This window comes from Sabethes cyaneus, chromosome 3 (assembly GCF_943734655.1).
Source record: "Sabethes cyaneus chromosome 3, idSabCyanKW18_F2, whole genome shotgun sequence".
In the NCBI taxonomy this organism is placed as follows: Eukaryota; Metazoa; Arthropoda; class Insecta; order Diptera; family Culicidae; genus Sabethes; species Sabethes cyaneus.
Genome location: NC_071355.1, coordinates 145,583,582 through 145,599,408, shown reverse-complemented (window position 1 = coordinate 145,599,408; position 15,827 = coordinate 145,583,582). Strand labels below are relative to the sequence as shown.

General features: G+C 39.1%; 1 protein-coding gene across 4 annotated transcripts in view; it reads left to right on the top strand.

The window, feature by feature from the left end:
* LOC128744518 (semaphorin-1A) overlaps window positions 1-15,827 on the top strand; it is a 422,529-nt gene that overhangs the window by 364,296 nt on the left and 42,406 nt on the right. For all 4 annotated transcript variants that reach the window (XM_053841582.1, XM_053841579.1, XM_053841583.1 and 1 more), the window contains exons 6-8: window positions 4,244-4,348; window positions 5,199-5,287; window positions 12,794-12,935. In XM_053841582.1, coding sequence (XP_053697557.1) covers window positions 4,244-4,348; window positions 5,199-5,287; window positions 12,794-12,935 — 336 coding nt within the window. The remainder of the gene's footprint in view (window positions 1-4,243; window positions 4,349-5,198; window positions 5,288-12,793; window positions 12,936-15,827) is intronic.

The following is a 15,827-nucleotide window of genomic DNA, read 5'->3' as shown; positions in this document are numbered from 1 at the left end:
GCAACCTGATATCTGAGGTTCTGCTGAACCTTCAGTTAGTCCCTGAGAACACTTTGGTTAAATTCCGTCACTTTGGGGCGAACCAACCAACGGTACTTCGAGCTATGGACCGTCGTCGGGTCCTTTTTAAGGTAGAAGAGCATTTCCCCCGCTTGGGTTCTGCGGGTCCTCCCTACGTTGACACTGAGCTCTTATAGCATCTTTACCTTGCGAAGCAGGTCAGCGTATGACAGTTTACTTGTCAGCTTGACCACGACCACATCGTTCATCTGATAGGTCTTTTTTAGCTTTATCGGCGCGACCTGTTTGGGCTTCTTGTGAGCAGCAACTCTCGCTTGAGGCGCGGTCGGTCCGCTGCCTTTTCACCACTAGTTTAGGCGTCTTCTCCGGTGTTATATTTTCCGCTAAGCGATAAGCAGTATACGTACCCGATTTGACGTGATACGCTACTACCTGCGGCGTTAGCACGAACTTCGGCGACCTCGCTCCGTTTAAGCAGCTTCTTCTTTTCCACCTCCGCAGTTATGATTGTAAACCAGATGCTCATCGATTCTTAACATCCAAATGCGCTTCCGGCTTGCTAAGGCTGCGTTCCTAGAGGATTCGCATTCGCTACCCTACTACCACAGTTGTTATAAACTAGTTATGGTAACCGATTAACGACTAATTTCAGTCATAAATAAGTTGCGGCAACCAGAAATGACAAAAGAGTACTATTTGGGTTCTTTCACGTTCTCACCTTCGGTCGACAGCAACCTCTGTTGCTTCCTACTGCCTCTGTCGCCTGCTTTTTTGACGGATTCCCCTGCAGCTATCCCCTGAAATCTAACAGGAGTGCAAGATTTCGGGGTGGTCGTCTTCTTTGGCTGCGCCCAGGATTTTGATGGGCCTGACGGCTGCTTCTAAGTTAATAAATATGTGAAGCGAGGGGACATTGTAGTCCTAACTATTTCGCAAAATCTGCCGGATGGTGCGAATGGTACGAGCTTTCATTAGGTCCGAACGAATCCTCGTATTAGCGGTGACAGCCGGCATAATAGGATTAGAGAGAGAGAGTACTTTTTAGGCAGTGTTTATCACAATTCTTCAGCGACAGTTGCAGCACTCTTTTTATCAATAGGACAAACTACTTCTTCCATCCACTTCTCCGATTCTCGCACTCGTTTATAAATAAGTTTCCCTCCTCATCCTTGTACATGTCAGATATCAGTAACTCTCTAACTCTTTGGAGATTGGTTCTCTGTGGAACATTCGCCTGGACCCGGCAAAGATATTTTGATTCTTGGAGATCTTTGTCTTCGTTCTGGGGTGTTTTCCTTTTCAAGGTCGTGGTCAAAAGGTTCCGTGTTCGTCGATATTTGGCCATGTTCTCGGCAGTGAGAATGTTCAGATAATGTTCTCAAGTTCTTTTCTATGCCTTCTTATTCCAAGGCACTCCCCATCAAATCGGTCGTTTCGTATACTCCACGGTTATTTACCTAGTAAATGCCGCAGTAGCCTATACGATGACCGAACGTAGAGGGTTGAAGTAACTAAATCTTCAGAAGAAGACAGTATCTCATCCAATATTTGCACGGATTTCTTGATAGATTGCGGGTTCATTAGCTATTTGATGTTCTGCCGAGTAGAACTACTTTGAAGTGTGTGTTATAGAGTTGACAGCTTAGACCACAACTACACTGCTACTAATTAATAGTCGAAATCAACACCCGTAGGAAGCGTGAAGGTCGTTTAAAAAAACTGAGACCCGTAAAGATGGTCGCCAAAAATTAATTTTAAGTCGGATGTTATTCAACCTTTCAGGGAATAACCTTACAACATCATGGTTAGGTTTTTTACTTTATTACTTTTTGAAACATCTCTCCATAACCTTCCCATTGTCAAGGTTTCGGGTAATGCACAGTGGTCCAAAACCGAAAAAAGCGTGCGCATTGGAGTTTTGAGTGGGCAAGCATGGTTTAAGTGTATGGAACCTTTGGAAGAGTTTCTTGAAATTAAAAGCTCTATCGTTTGGTGGAGTTTAATTTTTGACTAATCCCTCTTTTCTTCAGTTTTAATATTGCACATTGATATGATCTGCGAAGCTATACTTCTACTTCTTCAGCATAGAGCCCGGGTGGCTCGTGCTGTTTCAAGCACTCGTTTCCATTCAACTCGGTCTTGGGCAACTCGTCGTCGTCGTTCCTTGTCGTCTCAGAAGTCGAAAATCGCTTTCGACCAGGTTGAGTCATCGTACACGTTGGACCCCCCTGTTCCTGCCGGTGGGGTTGTTGAAGAGGACTATTTTCGTCGCACTGTTGTCCGGCATCCTTACGACGTGTCCGGCCCACCGTAGCCTGCTAACTTTCGCTAGATGTACGATGAGAGTCTCCCCAAGCAGTGCCTGTAGTTCGTGATTCATACGCCTGCGCCACTTTCCGCTTTCAGTTTGTACTCCGCCAAATATCGTGCGCAGCACTTTCCGCTCGAACACGGTAAGAACGCGTATGTCCTCCGTAAGCAGCGTCACGGTTTCAAGTCCATAAAGAACTACCGGTCTAATAAGGGGTTTGTACATTGTTAGCTTCGTGCGGTGATGTATGCTTCCTGACCGTAGCGCTTTATGAAGGGAAAATGAGGCCCGATTTTTTGCTTCGATGCGCCGCTGGATCTCCTTACTAGTGTTGTTGTCCGCGGTCACCAGCGATCCCAAATACACGAACTCCTCTACCATTTCTAGTTCGTGGGAGACGCGCGTTTGTTTCCTTTGAGCCTCTTCCTTTCATGTATTTGGTCTTCGACGCATTTATTTTTAGTCCAATTCTCCTAGATTCCGCTTTCAGTCTGGCGTAGATTGCCTCCGCCGTCGCAAAGTTCCTGGCTATGATATCGAAGCCATCTGCAAAGCCTAGAAGTTGGCTACCCTTGGTAAAAATCGTGCCTCTCGTTTCGATGCCCGCTCGTCGGATCACCCCCTCAAGAGCGATGTTGAACAGCATGCAGGATAAACCGTCACCTTGTCACAACCCTCGCCGCGTCTCGAAGGGACTCGAGAGTGTCCCAGAGATGCGTACGAAACACATCACTCGATCCAATGTAGCTCTGATCAGTCGCGTCAGTTTGTCCGGAAAACCGTGTTCATGCATTATCTGCCATAGCTTGAATCGATCGACTGTATCGTATGCTGCTTTGAAATCAATAAAGATGTGATGCGCGGGCACGTTGTACTCCCGACATTTCTGCAAGATCTGTCGGATAGTAAAAATTGATAGTGACAACCGGCGTAACAGGATCTGACAGAGTACCTTGTAGGCGGCGTTTACCAGGGAAGTAATAGAGCATATTATTACAAGAAATTTTACTGAAGACAGTAACCTTCTATCTCTTCAACGAAGATAGAAAAATCTTATTTCTTATAAATCAAACGTTAAAATTGGTTTTTCTATTTTAGCTCTTTTCGTAGTTGTATGACTTTTTCATGTTCTACAAAGTTGTACAAATAGTAAAAATACACAACCTTGCTGAATATACTATACCTTTATCTTTGATGATTATCTTTTATCGTGTAGCACGACGCATCTCAATTTAGTCAGTTTACTCCTTTAATTCAGTTCGCCATAGCTTGAGTGGTACCACCAGGTCGTCATAGCCATAACGTCAGAATTTGTTGTAATTTAGGTTGATGGACAAAGTCGATCATCAGGTTACACAGTTACAGTTTTACCTACAAACGTCTAGCGAACGAAGTCCGATAGCTCATCCGCTTTTTTAACGCATGAGTTTGAACCATCAACCGAATCGTACGTCGTCTTGAAACCCAATTAAGTATGAACTTCCAGTGTCGAGAATTCGTCGAGAGTTTGTCGCAAGGCGAACACTGTGGAGCGTGCCTTTCGAAACTGTACTAGTATTGGCCAACAAAGTTTTCATATAACGTTGAGTTGAGAAGAATTATATCCCGACTGAATAATTTATTTAATTGTTAATTTATTGTTGTTAATTTATTTAATTGTTAATAACCATTGTTAAACTTGAATATCTAGTAAGTATGTTTTCAATATAAAATAAGTAATATCATAATTTAAGAACAGTTTTTGCATGTAAGAATGTCGAAGTATTTTAATGAAAGAAGATTTTCTGCATAAAAACCGATGAACGGTCTTTCGACTGACCATTTCCTTCGTCAATTGCCCTTTGTGTGCAAATTTGACTACTTGCTGTCATAATTTCTCATTTTTCCCCTCATCTATTTTTCCCATTACAGATAACGAACTTTACTCCGGCACCGTGGCGGACTTCAGCGGGCTCGATCCAATTATCTACAGGGAACCGTTGCAGACCGAGCAGTACGACAGTTTGAGCCTAGATGGTAATAAAAAATGTCCCTAATTTATGTCCCGAACCTACAGAGAAACATTGACCTTCACCGACGTGTAAACCCAGTTTGTTTATGTTTCCGTCGGATATAATGAAGAATATACGGCACTTTTGCGCTTAGATGTCTAATTTTAGATAGCTTGACAAAAAAAGCCGAACTGACTATCAGAATGACAACGAGTCTTTTATGCCCCAATTGTGGTGTACACTAGAACGAAAAAAAAATCAAAAAAATCAAACAAATTAGTTGGTAAATTTCAGACTTTCCTCGATGATTACTAGGATTTCGTATTTATTATTCATGTAAATCTTATTCAGTGCATAACGTATCTACCTAAATGGAAGCTAAATTTTTTTTATTTTAATTTAATTTTACGACGTAGTTACTTAACTGGTATATGCCATATTAGTTTGGCAAAAACAATTCAATTATCAATAATTCATGATGATGATTTGAGTATACTGCCAGAAAAAAATCTCCTCATTTACCGTATCGAACGTGTTACACGATTCAGTAGATATTTTAATCAATCATACCAATTAGCAGTAGATTGTTCCCGCTAGGTAAATTTACATAATGCGCTATTAATATAAACATCCAATCAACGCAAAAATTAAAACTACAACAGACCTACACCACTGTAATACCAAAACCACGCAGCCCTTTTCATGCTGTCCTAATCTACTCACACACAAACACTGTGCTGACCAGCTTCCTCCTTCCGTCCTCGCGCTCGCTCGCAACGAAACAGACAATAATCGACAACAACTATAAATGCATAATTAATGACCCAAACTGTGCAGGTGTCAACTGACCATTAACGCTTCTATAAATATTTCAGCTCCCAACTTCGTCGGATCATTCACGCAAGGTGACTTTGTTTACTTCTTCTTCCGCGAGACGGCGGTCGAGTTTATCAATTGTGGCAAGGTACGTAAAGGATATACCGGTAACGACTGTCGTGGAATTGTTTTGTGTTTTCCCCTGGGCTCTAACTAGCTGGTATAATTATATGAATGAAATTATCGGCGCATCTTCCTCATTTGCAATGATATTGTCGACATTATATTAGTTTAGTACCATATGCACACTTAATGGTTCATATCGACACAACGGACAGAGTATTAATATTCCGTATGCAAATCAAAACTGTTTTGTATATTAAGTTTAACGACTTTGAAAAGTTCGCTAAACACCATCACTCCTACGGCGGAGTTAAAAGTTTTTCACTCGTAGAAATCAAACAACGAGCAAAGATATACCCTCTCTGCCATACATAATTTTGTGTGGTAAGTTTTCTAAATCTCTTTGCCATCCAATGTTGAAATTAAAAAACTTTTCAAATTAAACAGTGCATGCTTATTTTGCGTTATGCTGGCAGAGTGGTACAACCAGTTTACCCGTAGTCACAATTACCACTCCAAAAGTAGTTACACTTTTTTCAGCAATAGTTTTGTATTATCGTGTTGCTCAGTTGTCCGACATGTTTTTCGATTAATATTGAATAACAAACAGCTCATTACTTATTACCGAGGTTGACGGACTTATTGATTCCTATTCCGTCTCCCTGCTAAGGGTGGTCCACGTGCTTCCCCAACTCCTGTTTGAATAATTCCTGCAATTATGCTGCCAACCTTGTTCTGTTGTTGTTGTTTATAGAGTACGCTGTTGGAACATCGATGATATCGATGCCATTCTGTGTCATGAATCCAGTTTGCTGTTTCTTAGCCAGAACTACCTCTAGAATATTTATTATTATCAGCCTCTAGAGGAAACAAAAGACAATAATAAAGTGATTATAAAGTGCAATCCACTAACATAGTAAAAAAAGAACAAAAAATAAGCGAGGATAAATTACAAAATGGAATGATTTAAAATTTTAAATCATTTGAAAGCACTAGACCCAGACATACGTAAAAGGTGGGGCATCCGATCTTTTAGAAAAATGTTTGGCTCTGAAAAATTGAGTAATCGTAGGGTAGCTACTCTATTATTACAAAAAAAACGGCCGTTTTAATTTAACTTTAATTTTACCTAATTTGGGCTTAAAGCTGTACGAAGCTAATTGGACTTAAAATTGGACATAAATTTGGAGTAATTTGGACTGGAAATTTTTACTTTTCATAAGACATTAAATCGGACTTAAAACTGAAATTGATGTTCTTATTTGAAATTGGGCTTTAAATTTTAGATTTGGATTTAGACTTGGAATTGGATCTAAAATTGGATTTGAAATTAAAATTGAAATAGGATTTAAAATTAAACTCGAAATTGAACTTAATGTTGTAATATAATGTTTGTAGTACATTGACTAAATAAGATTTTAAATTTAACTCAAAATACAGCTTAAACTTGGAAATAAATTAGACTTGAAACAAAGTTTTACAAATAAACTCAAATAAACAAAGTTTTATTTGAAATTAGAATTGGCATTTGTCGTTTTTTTCTTTTACAATTTACTTCTTTTCTGTTCCGTATTTTTCCTTTCCAGTCTCGTTTTTCCACTTTTTGTTCCGTTTCTTCTTCGTTTGTGTACCTTTCGTTTATCCTGTTTTACTATCGTTTTTCTTTTCGTTATCCCGTGTTTCTTATTTCAATGTTTCAGTTTTCTTCGTTTTCTGTCTTATTTTTTCTCATTTCAAATTCTGTTTTTACTCTTGTTTTTTACTCACATTTTTGTTACTTTGTTCCCCGTTTTCCGACTTTTCTCTTACCTTTTTATTTTTTTTTGTTTCCAGTTTTTTCTATCTCCTTTTTTATCTCACTCTGTTCCGTTTTACCTCTTTTACATGTCCCGGTTTTCTGTTTTTGTCACTTTTGTTCTGTTTTTTGGCTCATTTTTCTCGTTGCTCTCCGGAATTCGTTTTTGTCTTTTTATTTTCTGTTTTGCCTTTTTCTTAGTTTTACTTGATTTCTATTTCGTCTATCTCTGTTCCTTCTATCTTTTATTTGTCTAGTTTCGCGTCTTTCATTTTTTCTCTCAGTTTCTCTTTTTTTTCATATCTTTATTTCTTGTTTATTATTGTCTTCTATCCCGTTTCGACTTGTTTCCTTTTTTAACTTCGTTTCATTTTTACGTTTCTATTTGTTCCACTTTCCTCTTATTGCTCTCCAGTTTTTAAATTGATTATCGTCACTATAACAGCTTGGATCATTTGTAGCCTTTACGGGGTTGGGAACCCGGATCCTCGGGGTGAGAAACGTCCTTTTCAGTCACTTTCTATTTTTGTTTTCCATTTTATCCTTTTTGTCTTTCATTTTCATTTTTTTACTATTTTTTTCTACTTTCTCTTTCTATTATCTCTTAATCTACCTCTTTATTTTCTCTTGTCTGTTCATTCAGTTCTCGTCTTCTTCATCATAGCAGTTGAATCAAATTGTTCAGTCAAGTAGTCCAGTCGAGCAGTCGAGTCGAGCAGCTAAGTCGAGCAGTGGAGTCGAGTAGTCCAGTCGAACATTTGAATCGGGCAGTCTAGTTGAGCAGTTGAGTCGAGCAGTTGAGTCGAGTAGTCGAATCAAGCAGTTTAGTCAAGCAGTTTAGTCGAGCAGTCGGGTCTAGTGGTTCAGTCGAGCAGTTAAGTTTAGCAGTGAAATCGAGCAGTTGAGTCGAGCAGTCGAGTCGAATCGAGCAGTTGAGTCGAGCAGTTAAGTCAAGCAGTTGATATCGAGTGGCTAAGTTGACCAGATGAATCAACCTGTGCAGTCGTTAGTTAACATCGCTCTTGAGGGGGTGATCCGACGAGCGGGCATCGAAACGAGAGGCACGATTTTTACCAAGGGTAGCCAACTTCTAGGCTTTGCAGATGACTTCGATATCATAGCCAGGAACTTTGCGATGACGGAGGCAATCTACGCGGAAAGCGGAGTCTAGGAGAATTGGGCTAAAAATAAATGCGTCGAAGACCAAATACATGAAAGGAAGAGGCTCAAAGGAAACAAACGCGCGCCTCCCACGGACAGCAACCATTGACGGCGACGAACTAGAAGTGGTAGAGGAGTTCGTGTATTTGAGATCGCTGGTGACCGCGGACAACAACACTATTAAGGAGATCCAGCGGCTCATCCAAGCGGGAAATCGGGCCTACTTTGCCCTTCGTAAAACGCTACGATCAGGAAGCGTACGCCGCCGCACGAAGCTAACAATGTACAAAACTCTTATTAGACCGGTAGTTCTTTATGGACTTGAAGCCGTGACGCTGCTCACGGAGGGCATACGCGCCCTTGCCGATGGCTCGACCAGGTCGAAAGCGATTTCCGACTTCTGAGACGACTAGGAAATTGACGACGAGTGGCCCAAGACCGAGTTGAGTGGAGACGAGTGCTTGAAACAGCACAAGCCACCCTGGCTCTATGCTGAAGAAGAAGAAGAAGTCGTTAGTTAAATCGATCTCGGTCGAGCAGTTAAATCGAGTTGTCTAGTCGAGCAGTTGAATCGAGTTGAGCAGTTGAGTCGAGCAGCCGCTTCGAATAGTCCAATCGAGTAGTTGAGTCAAGCAGTTGTGTCGAGTAGTTTAGTCGAATCGACTCATGTTCGACTGGATTAATCGACCTGTCCAGTCGAGCAGTCTAGTCAACAAGTTGAGCAATCGAGCAGTCCAGCAGTCGGCCAGTGAGGTGACTGAGAATAGAACTGATTGCTACGAAAACATGACGTTTTGTCACGGGCCTGTTTTTAATTTCCGATAAGCCTCTTATGACGTTTTGTCAGAGACCTGGTTTTGGCTACAGACAAGCCCCTTGTATAATATTTATACAGTCTTTTAAAGAGAAGTGTGCTCCAACATGGGCAAGCCAGGCTTTTAAAGAGAAGTGTGCTCCAACATGGGCAAGCCAGTGGTAAGGCATTCAGTTTCGTATGAAAATAGAAGCAAATTTTCTTCGTATGTGAATATGGATTACCGATGGACGGGACAGAAAAAAACGCAAAAAGAGGAGAGACAGAAAAGAAAGCAAATGTAAGAAAAAGAAGAAAAATATGCGAAAAGAAGGAAAAGCGATAGTGAAAATGAGGGCAAACTGAATAGGACTGAGAAAAAATAAAACAAAAAAGGAGAAAAACTAGATAGAAAGGGAGAAAATTCGGGAGCAGAGAAATTGAAACACGAGAATGAAAAAAGAGGAAAATGGTGAAAAAAATAAAATGGATAAAACAGAACGTCCCAGAAAAGAACGAAAAACAGGGCATAATAAGAGGAAGACCGGAATAGACGAAAATGAAAAATTTAAAAGGAGTAAACCGGACAAAAAACAAGACAGGAAATGTGTGAAAACCGGCTTAAAAATGAGAAAAATGAAAAAAAAAGAAAAACGCAACAGAAAAAAGAAAAGCAAAAGGAAAATCTGAAGAACCGTAAAGGGCTAGAACGGGACAGAAAAAGAAATAAATAAGAAACAGCGGGCAGAACGGGACAGGAAAAGAATAAAAAAAGGAAACAGCAGGAAATAAGAAAAAACGAATGAGAAAAGGAAGGCCAAATAAGGAAAAGACGGGACAGAAAAGGTGGGAAAGAAAAAGAATGACAACGAGACAAGAAAGGGAAAATGGCAAACAAGACAAACCAAATAACGAGAGATGAAAAAGAAAACCGATAGAGGCAATGAGAAAAACAGGAACAAATGTCAAACGGGATGAATCAAGAAGTATGAAAGTAGAGAGATGGGACAAAATAGAAAGATGGGACAGAAAAGAGCAAAAACAGATCAAAGAAAAGGATAAAACGAGATAGAAGAAGCGGGAGATAAAAAAGAAAATCCGTTGAGAAAACGTGACAGAAAACAAGAGCAAACAGGGCGGAATGGAACAGACCAAGATGAAAAACGAGAAAGAAGATAAAGAGTTAGAAAACGACAAAGACTTGAAACGAAGGGAAGAGAAAAGACGGAAAATCGAAAGAAAATTACAAAAAAAAAATTATTAAATAAAAGAATAAATATAAATTAATTGAAGAAAAAACAGGACTAAAAATACCGTGAACGTACCATATTCTGCGCAGTTAAGACATTTTTATGATTCTTCCGCTATTCTAAATATTCTAGATTTAAATTAACAACGCGGATAGCAGCAACGTGTAGTGCTACGGTCTATAATATCTGGTAAAAAATATGGGAATTATAAGTCGACCAACAATTGAGTATATTTTTTGTTTTGTAAACTTATTCACGGTGCCTAATTCTGCGCACTCTCTTGTCCATGTTCCTAATTCTGCGCATGTTTGCTCCTAATTCTGCGCACCCAAAAAGTGAAAATAAATACTCCTGACATGCTGTTTATGACTTTAGACCCTGATAGCACACCAAAAACTCCGGCATTAGCCATTACCATAATTAAATCTATGTATCGGTCTTCTTGTGCTGTCCGGGCGGCAAAAGAATATTGTTATCATTTTGATTGCCTCATTTTAAATATTTTATTCTCGATAACGTGAAAGACGAATTGGTTTGGGTTTTCTGCATACTGAACATTACACTTTAGACACTTTTTACTAATAATTGTGTTTTCATATAGAAACCACTTCCCCACGCTCTGACAGCCCCATGAGGTTGGACATTAAAAAAAATAGAAGACATGGTTTCATGAATTGGCGCTCGTAGGTTCGGACCCCTAGACACAGCACAGGATTCCAATAAATGCAAGTTAAAGATTCTACTTGAATGCCTCTATACCTCAGCCATTTGGGTGAGGTTGCGTATTCTTTCGCGATTTCTTCGTAGGATACATTACTGTGCAGAATTTGGAACATGAATAAAATATCTGTGCCTAAATCTGCGCATTATTGCATCGCATTTTTCTAAGGAAAGCAATGCATATAATCACTATTTTTGTCTAAAACGTGACTAAAATTAATTATTCTTTCTAATTATGCTGGGTAATTTGATGATTGCAAAGATTTTCGATCATAAATTTGTTAATTTTCTAGAAGGACAATCTTAGCGTTGGTGCTAACGATGATGTTTTCTGCCATATAAAATACTATCAGTTTGACGTTAAATTATTTCGCTCTCAAATATTATGGCCCGTTTGTGAATAATGACGTAATATTCAACAGACATTTATAAAAAAATAACGCAATGATCATAGTTATGCACGATGTTAAAAAATACTTATATAAAGAAAAATGCGCAGAATTAGGAGCTGCGCAGAATTAGGAGCGTTCACGGTAATAAAATTGGCACAATAAATTACAAAAATGGAACAAGAAACGAAGAGATAAAAGAAACAGCGGGTAAAAAAAGAAGAACGAGAGAAAACGCGACAAGAAAGGGAAAACGGTTACCACAATAGATTTCCCGAAATGGTCGCCGCGGTTCAGTTTCCTACCATAAAAGGTAAAACGGAACCAAGAACAAGAGAAACCAGAAGGGAAAAGATGAATACTACGGTAGAAAACGGAAATAGGTAATAGGTAGGAAACGGAACATTACAGTATAGAAAAAGGAAAACCGATAGAGGAAAACGGGGTGAAGAAGTTATACAGAACAGAAAGAGAATCAAAAAAAAAACAGGAAAAACAACCCAAAGAAAAAGGTAAAATGGGAGAGGAAAAGACGAAAAAAACAAAATAACATAGGAAACCCGGAAAATATAGGAAAAAAGGGGGCCAAAAACAGATTAAACGTTACAGAAAAGAAAAAAACGGGGCATCTAAAAAAGAAAATAACGGAACGTTCAGAATCGATTTTAACAACCTCAGGAATCGGTTTTATAAACTCAGGAACAATACAAAATGTTATCATGAAAATTTTATCATCAAAAGATTAGAAACAGACAAACAAGAAAAAATTATTTCAAAAAATTTTCAAGTGACAAAACATAATTTTTCTACTTTTCATTGGAGTTTTGCAAATTAAACTTGAAACTTGAAAATGGATATAAATTTTGATAAATACACTGAATTTGAAATTGGAATTGAAGCTGGACTGGGAGGGATTTAAAATTGAACATGAAATCGGACTTGAAATTGTACTTGAAGTTGGATGTAAAATCAAAGTTGAAATAGGACTTGACACGACACTTGGCAATAGGCATGAAATTCGACTTGAAATTGAAATAAAAGTAGCAACAGAAATTGGACTTAAAATCCGTGTCGAAATTGACCTAATTTCATAAATTATATTTGGACTTGAAATTATACTTAAATTAGGCTTGAAACTAAACTTGAAATTAAAATTATAACTAGTCTTGAAACTAAAACTATTTTTATAAAAATAATTTACTTATCGCAAAAATACTGGTAGATTAAATTAAAAACAGCGGACTTCTGGGTTACAAAACATATGAATTTATTTTCATACCAAACTATTATGAAAAGTTTCTGCTCCTCTGTCTATCAACGTTTGAGCTCACTAGAAAATAACTATGAACCTAAGCAAATATTAAATATCCCTCCAAGAAGTGCTAACAAACTTTTCTCTGTTTTTCCATTTTCCCACATCTAGGCCGTTGTAAGTCGTGTCGCACGTGTCTGCAAGTGGGACAAAGGTGGTCCGCATCGGTTCAAGAATCGTTGGACAACCTACCTCAAGTCGCGTCTAAACTGCTCGATGCCGGGTGACTTCCCGTTCTACTTTGACGAAATACGTAAGTACTGTTGAACAACTTTCACTTTCATTCCGTTTTCCATATGATAGCTTTTAAATTTCTTGCAATCAGTAGCAATAGCAACATAACATACTCGCCAAAATCGATACAAGTTTGAGTTGAGCGGAGGAGTCGCTTAAGATGTTTAATTAAAGCAATAAAGTGCTTAAATATTTCTCGCGGACTGTGTAAAATATGCTTCCGGAAGTACTCCCACTGAAGTTATAAAGAAAATTTCAAAATTATTTCTCATTATAAATAGTTCATCTTGCCACCTTCGGAGGAGAAGAAAATGCAGCTGCCATATCGGAAGACACGGATGAGCTCAACTCCTCTTGCATGAGTTATCTGATGCTTCAAAGTTTTTGCATGTTTCGCTCCACCGTGGGATGCTCTCGGTTAAGAGATAATTTCCTCCTCAGTCCATGGTCTATGGCGCTACAGTTCGACAGTACAGTATCCAGCTTCTCGGGTTAAAACTTTTCCTCTTCTTTGAAGCCTGTCTGAACAAGTCGTTGTCACCCTCGCGCGCTGATTTTCTTCCGCCAACCGCCGCACCTGTTAAGCATAATGCAGAGCATTGCACTCGATGAAAACTTTCTCACCAATTCTGTACCGTAACAGACGTGGCAAGTCGGCTCTTTGAAGAGCAAATTTGGCCCGCTTCAGGAAGGGATTATGTGATCGTCGAAGAAATGCGACGGTAATGAAGTTGTGCTTCCGAATTTGTCTTCTACTTAAATGATCTATGTTTGAGTTGTTTGAACCCCCGCTGGTAATTGTACATTGTTTGGCCAACAACTATGTCCAACTGAGATAAGATAATTAGAAAAATTTGGAAAAGAATACACAAAGGGGGGTATCAATACGGTTTTAACAACAATCTGCGGCAATCTTCTAAACATTGGTGAATTTATGAGATTTGAACAAAAAATGTTTTTATAATCGGTACGAGCAGTGCAGCAGTGCTGAAAACTTCCTTTCCGTAAGCACCACTAGTTGAATCCTCAACTATCTTCCAACTGTGTCAAATAATTCCGAAATGTAAACATGTTCCAACATAATTTCAAACAATAAACCTTATCCATTTGAACACAATTGGTTTGTTACAAATTGGAATGTTTTCAAAATCTGTTCTTTTACGTTTGCCACGATGATCGCTGAACACCCACTTTAATGTAACCAGCAAAATGTCACGCTTGTCCAATGATGTAGAAATGCTCGTTACACAGCCAATACGTTGGACAGATAAAACATAGGACCAAATTGTTCATGCCACATTGCGGATATGCCATCATGTCTAATTGTGCAGAACCTCCAATGGCGGTAAACTCCTGTCGCAGACTGTTTCATTCTTACCCTTTTGACCGATGTCAGGCACACTCTTATATACGTTGAGAGCTGCTGCTGTGGTGCTGTCTTAGATGCGCCTGTTGATGTGCCAACCGTCAGTCAGCAGCAATAACGATTCACGATTGACTGCACCAAGCAAACAGTTTAGTGGCCAATCCAGTGCGGAAAGGTAGCAGATGAGGACCATTTGCATGACTAAAATATTTTATTTTATTAGCATGATTAGATGTAAAACTAGCCTTTGACATCGCTTGCCATCGTCACCATCATCGTCAGCTGCGTGGAATTTCAGCTCCTCGTTCTTCTCCAGTAGATGACAGCATGAGGATGTCCGCTGCAGTACATTCGGTAGCAGTGGCCACTTCTGGGGGATAGGAAAACCGAAAGAGACGGGCTAGAAGTGTTGACTTGACAGGAAATTACTCGGAATGGCAGTCATTTGGATTTTGCGATATGGCTAATAGATGCACTTCATGGCACGTACATGAATTCATAATCTCGTTGTCACTTTGGGTCCATGGAGCTTCCAGTTCGTTGACGCGTGCTAGCGAATTCGGAACGGACCGCATGTGGGTCCTACCGGGATATAGGAACTGCCCGAGATAAGGAAAACGTGACCTGGAATTCGACCGGCAACAAGTGAGTGCTATAGCCAGTTGCCGGTTTGGGGGTACACTCAGGCAGACATTCCTACTAAATTACTATGGCCCATCAACAGTTGCAGCAGCTGCACCGTCAACATCGTCGCCTTATCTCAACTATTTCATTATAGACGTGATTATTGAACCTTGCGCACTGATTTTCTTTTATTTTGCTAAGAGTAAACTAGCCAATTTAAGAGTAGGTTAACACGACGACATCGCGTTTATAAAACAAAGTGATTCGAATGATACTATATACTAACATATATGTAACCACAGACATGAAGTATGAAGACATTAAAATTAAACATTATTATGTCACAGCGTACAATTTGATATATCTACAACAATCTATGAATTCCACTTAAAGATCCTTAAGACTTAAAGTTAAATATTTTAAATGATGGAACACAATTCGCTCTGCGTTAAATCTGCGTTCAAGGCTCAAGACGCTCCAATTTGTGGTTTTCCAATAATTATCTAATTTTGATAGATTTAACGCAAGCTCTGTTTTGATACATTGTTCGTAGAGTTTTAAATTAAGCTGTAGACGCCTCACATTTTCAGTGACTTGTCTCAATAAATTCAATTCAATAAATAATATGATATTTGGGTATTTACATCTTTCAAACTCGCTGTTTACAGCCCAATAAGTAGCAGCAGTCCAAGTCCCCCTAACAAAAAAGCAGCAGAGAAACAGCTTTCAGTTTATATTTTTCGAATCATTGCTCAAAAAGACCATGGCATGCATTGGATTTGTAGGTTTAAATCACGCCGTTTTAAACCTTGATGCATAGAGATATTCACCCTAAACCACGAGAAAACATCGTAGTTGCTCTGGCGAAAATGTGCCTTTGAAAACAATTTTACAAAATCAAGAACAAAACAACTGCTGTCT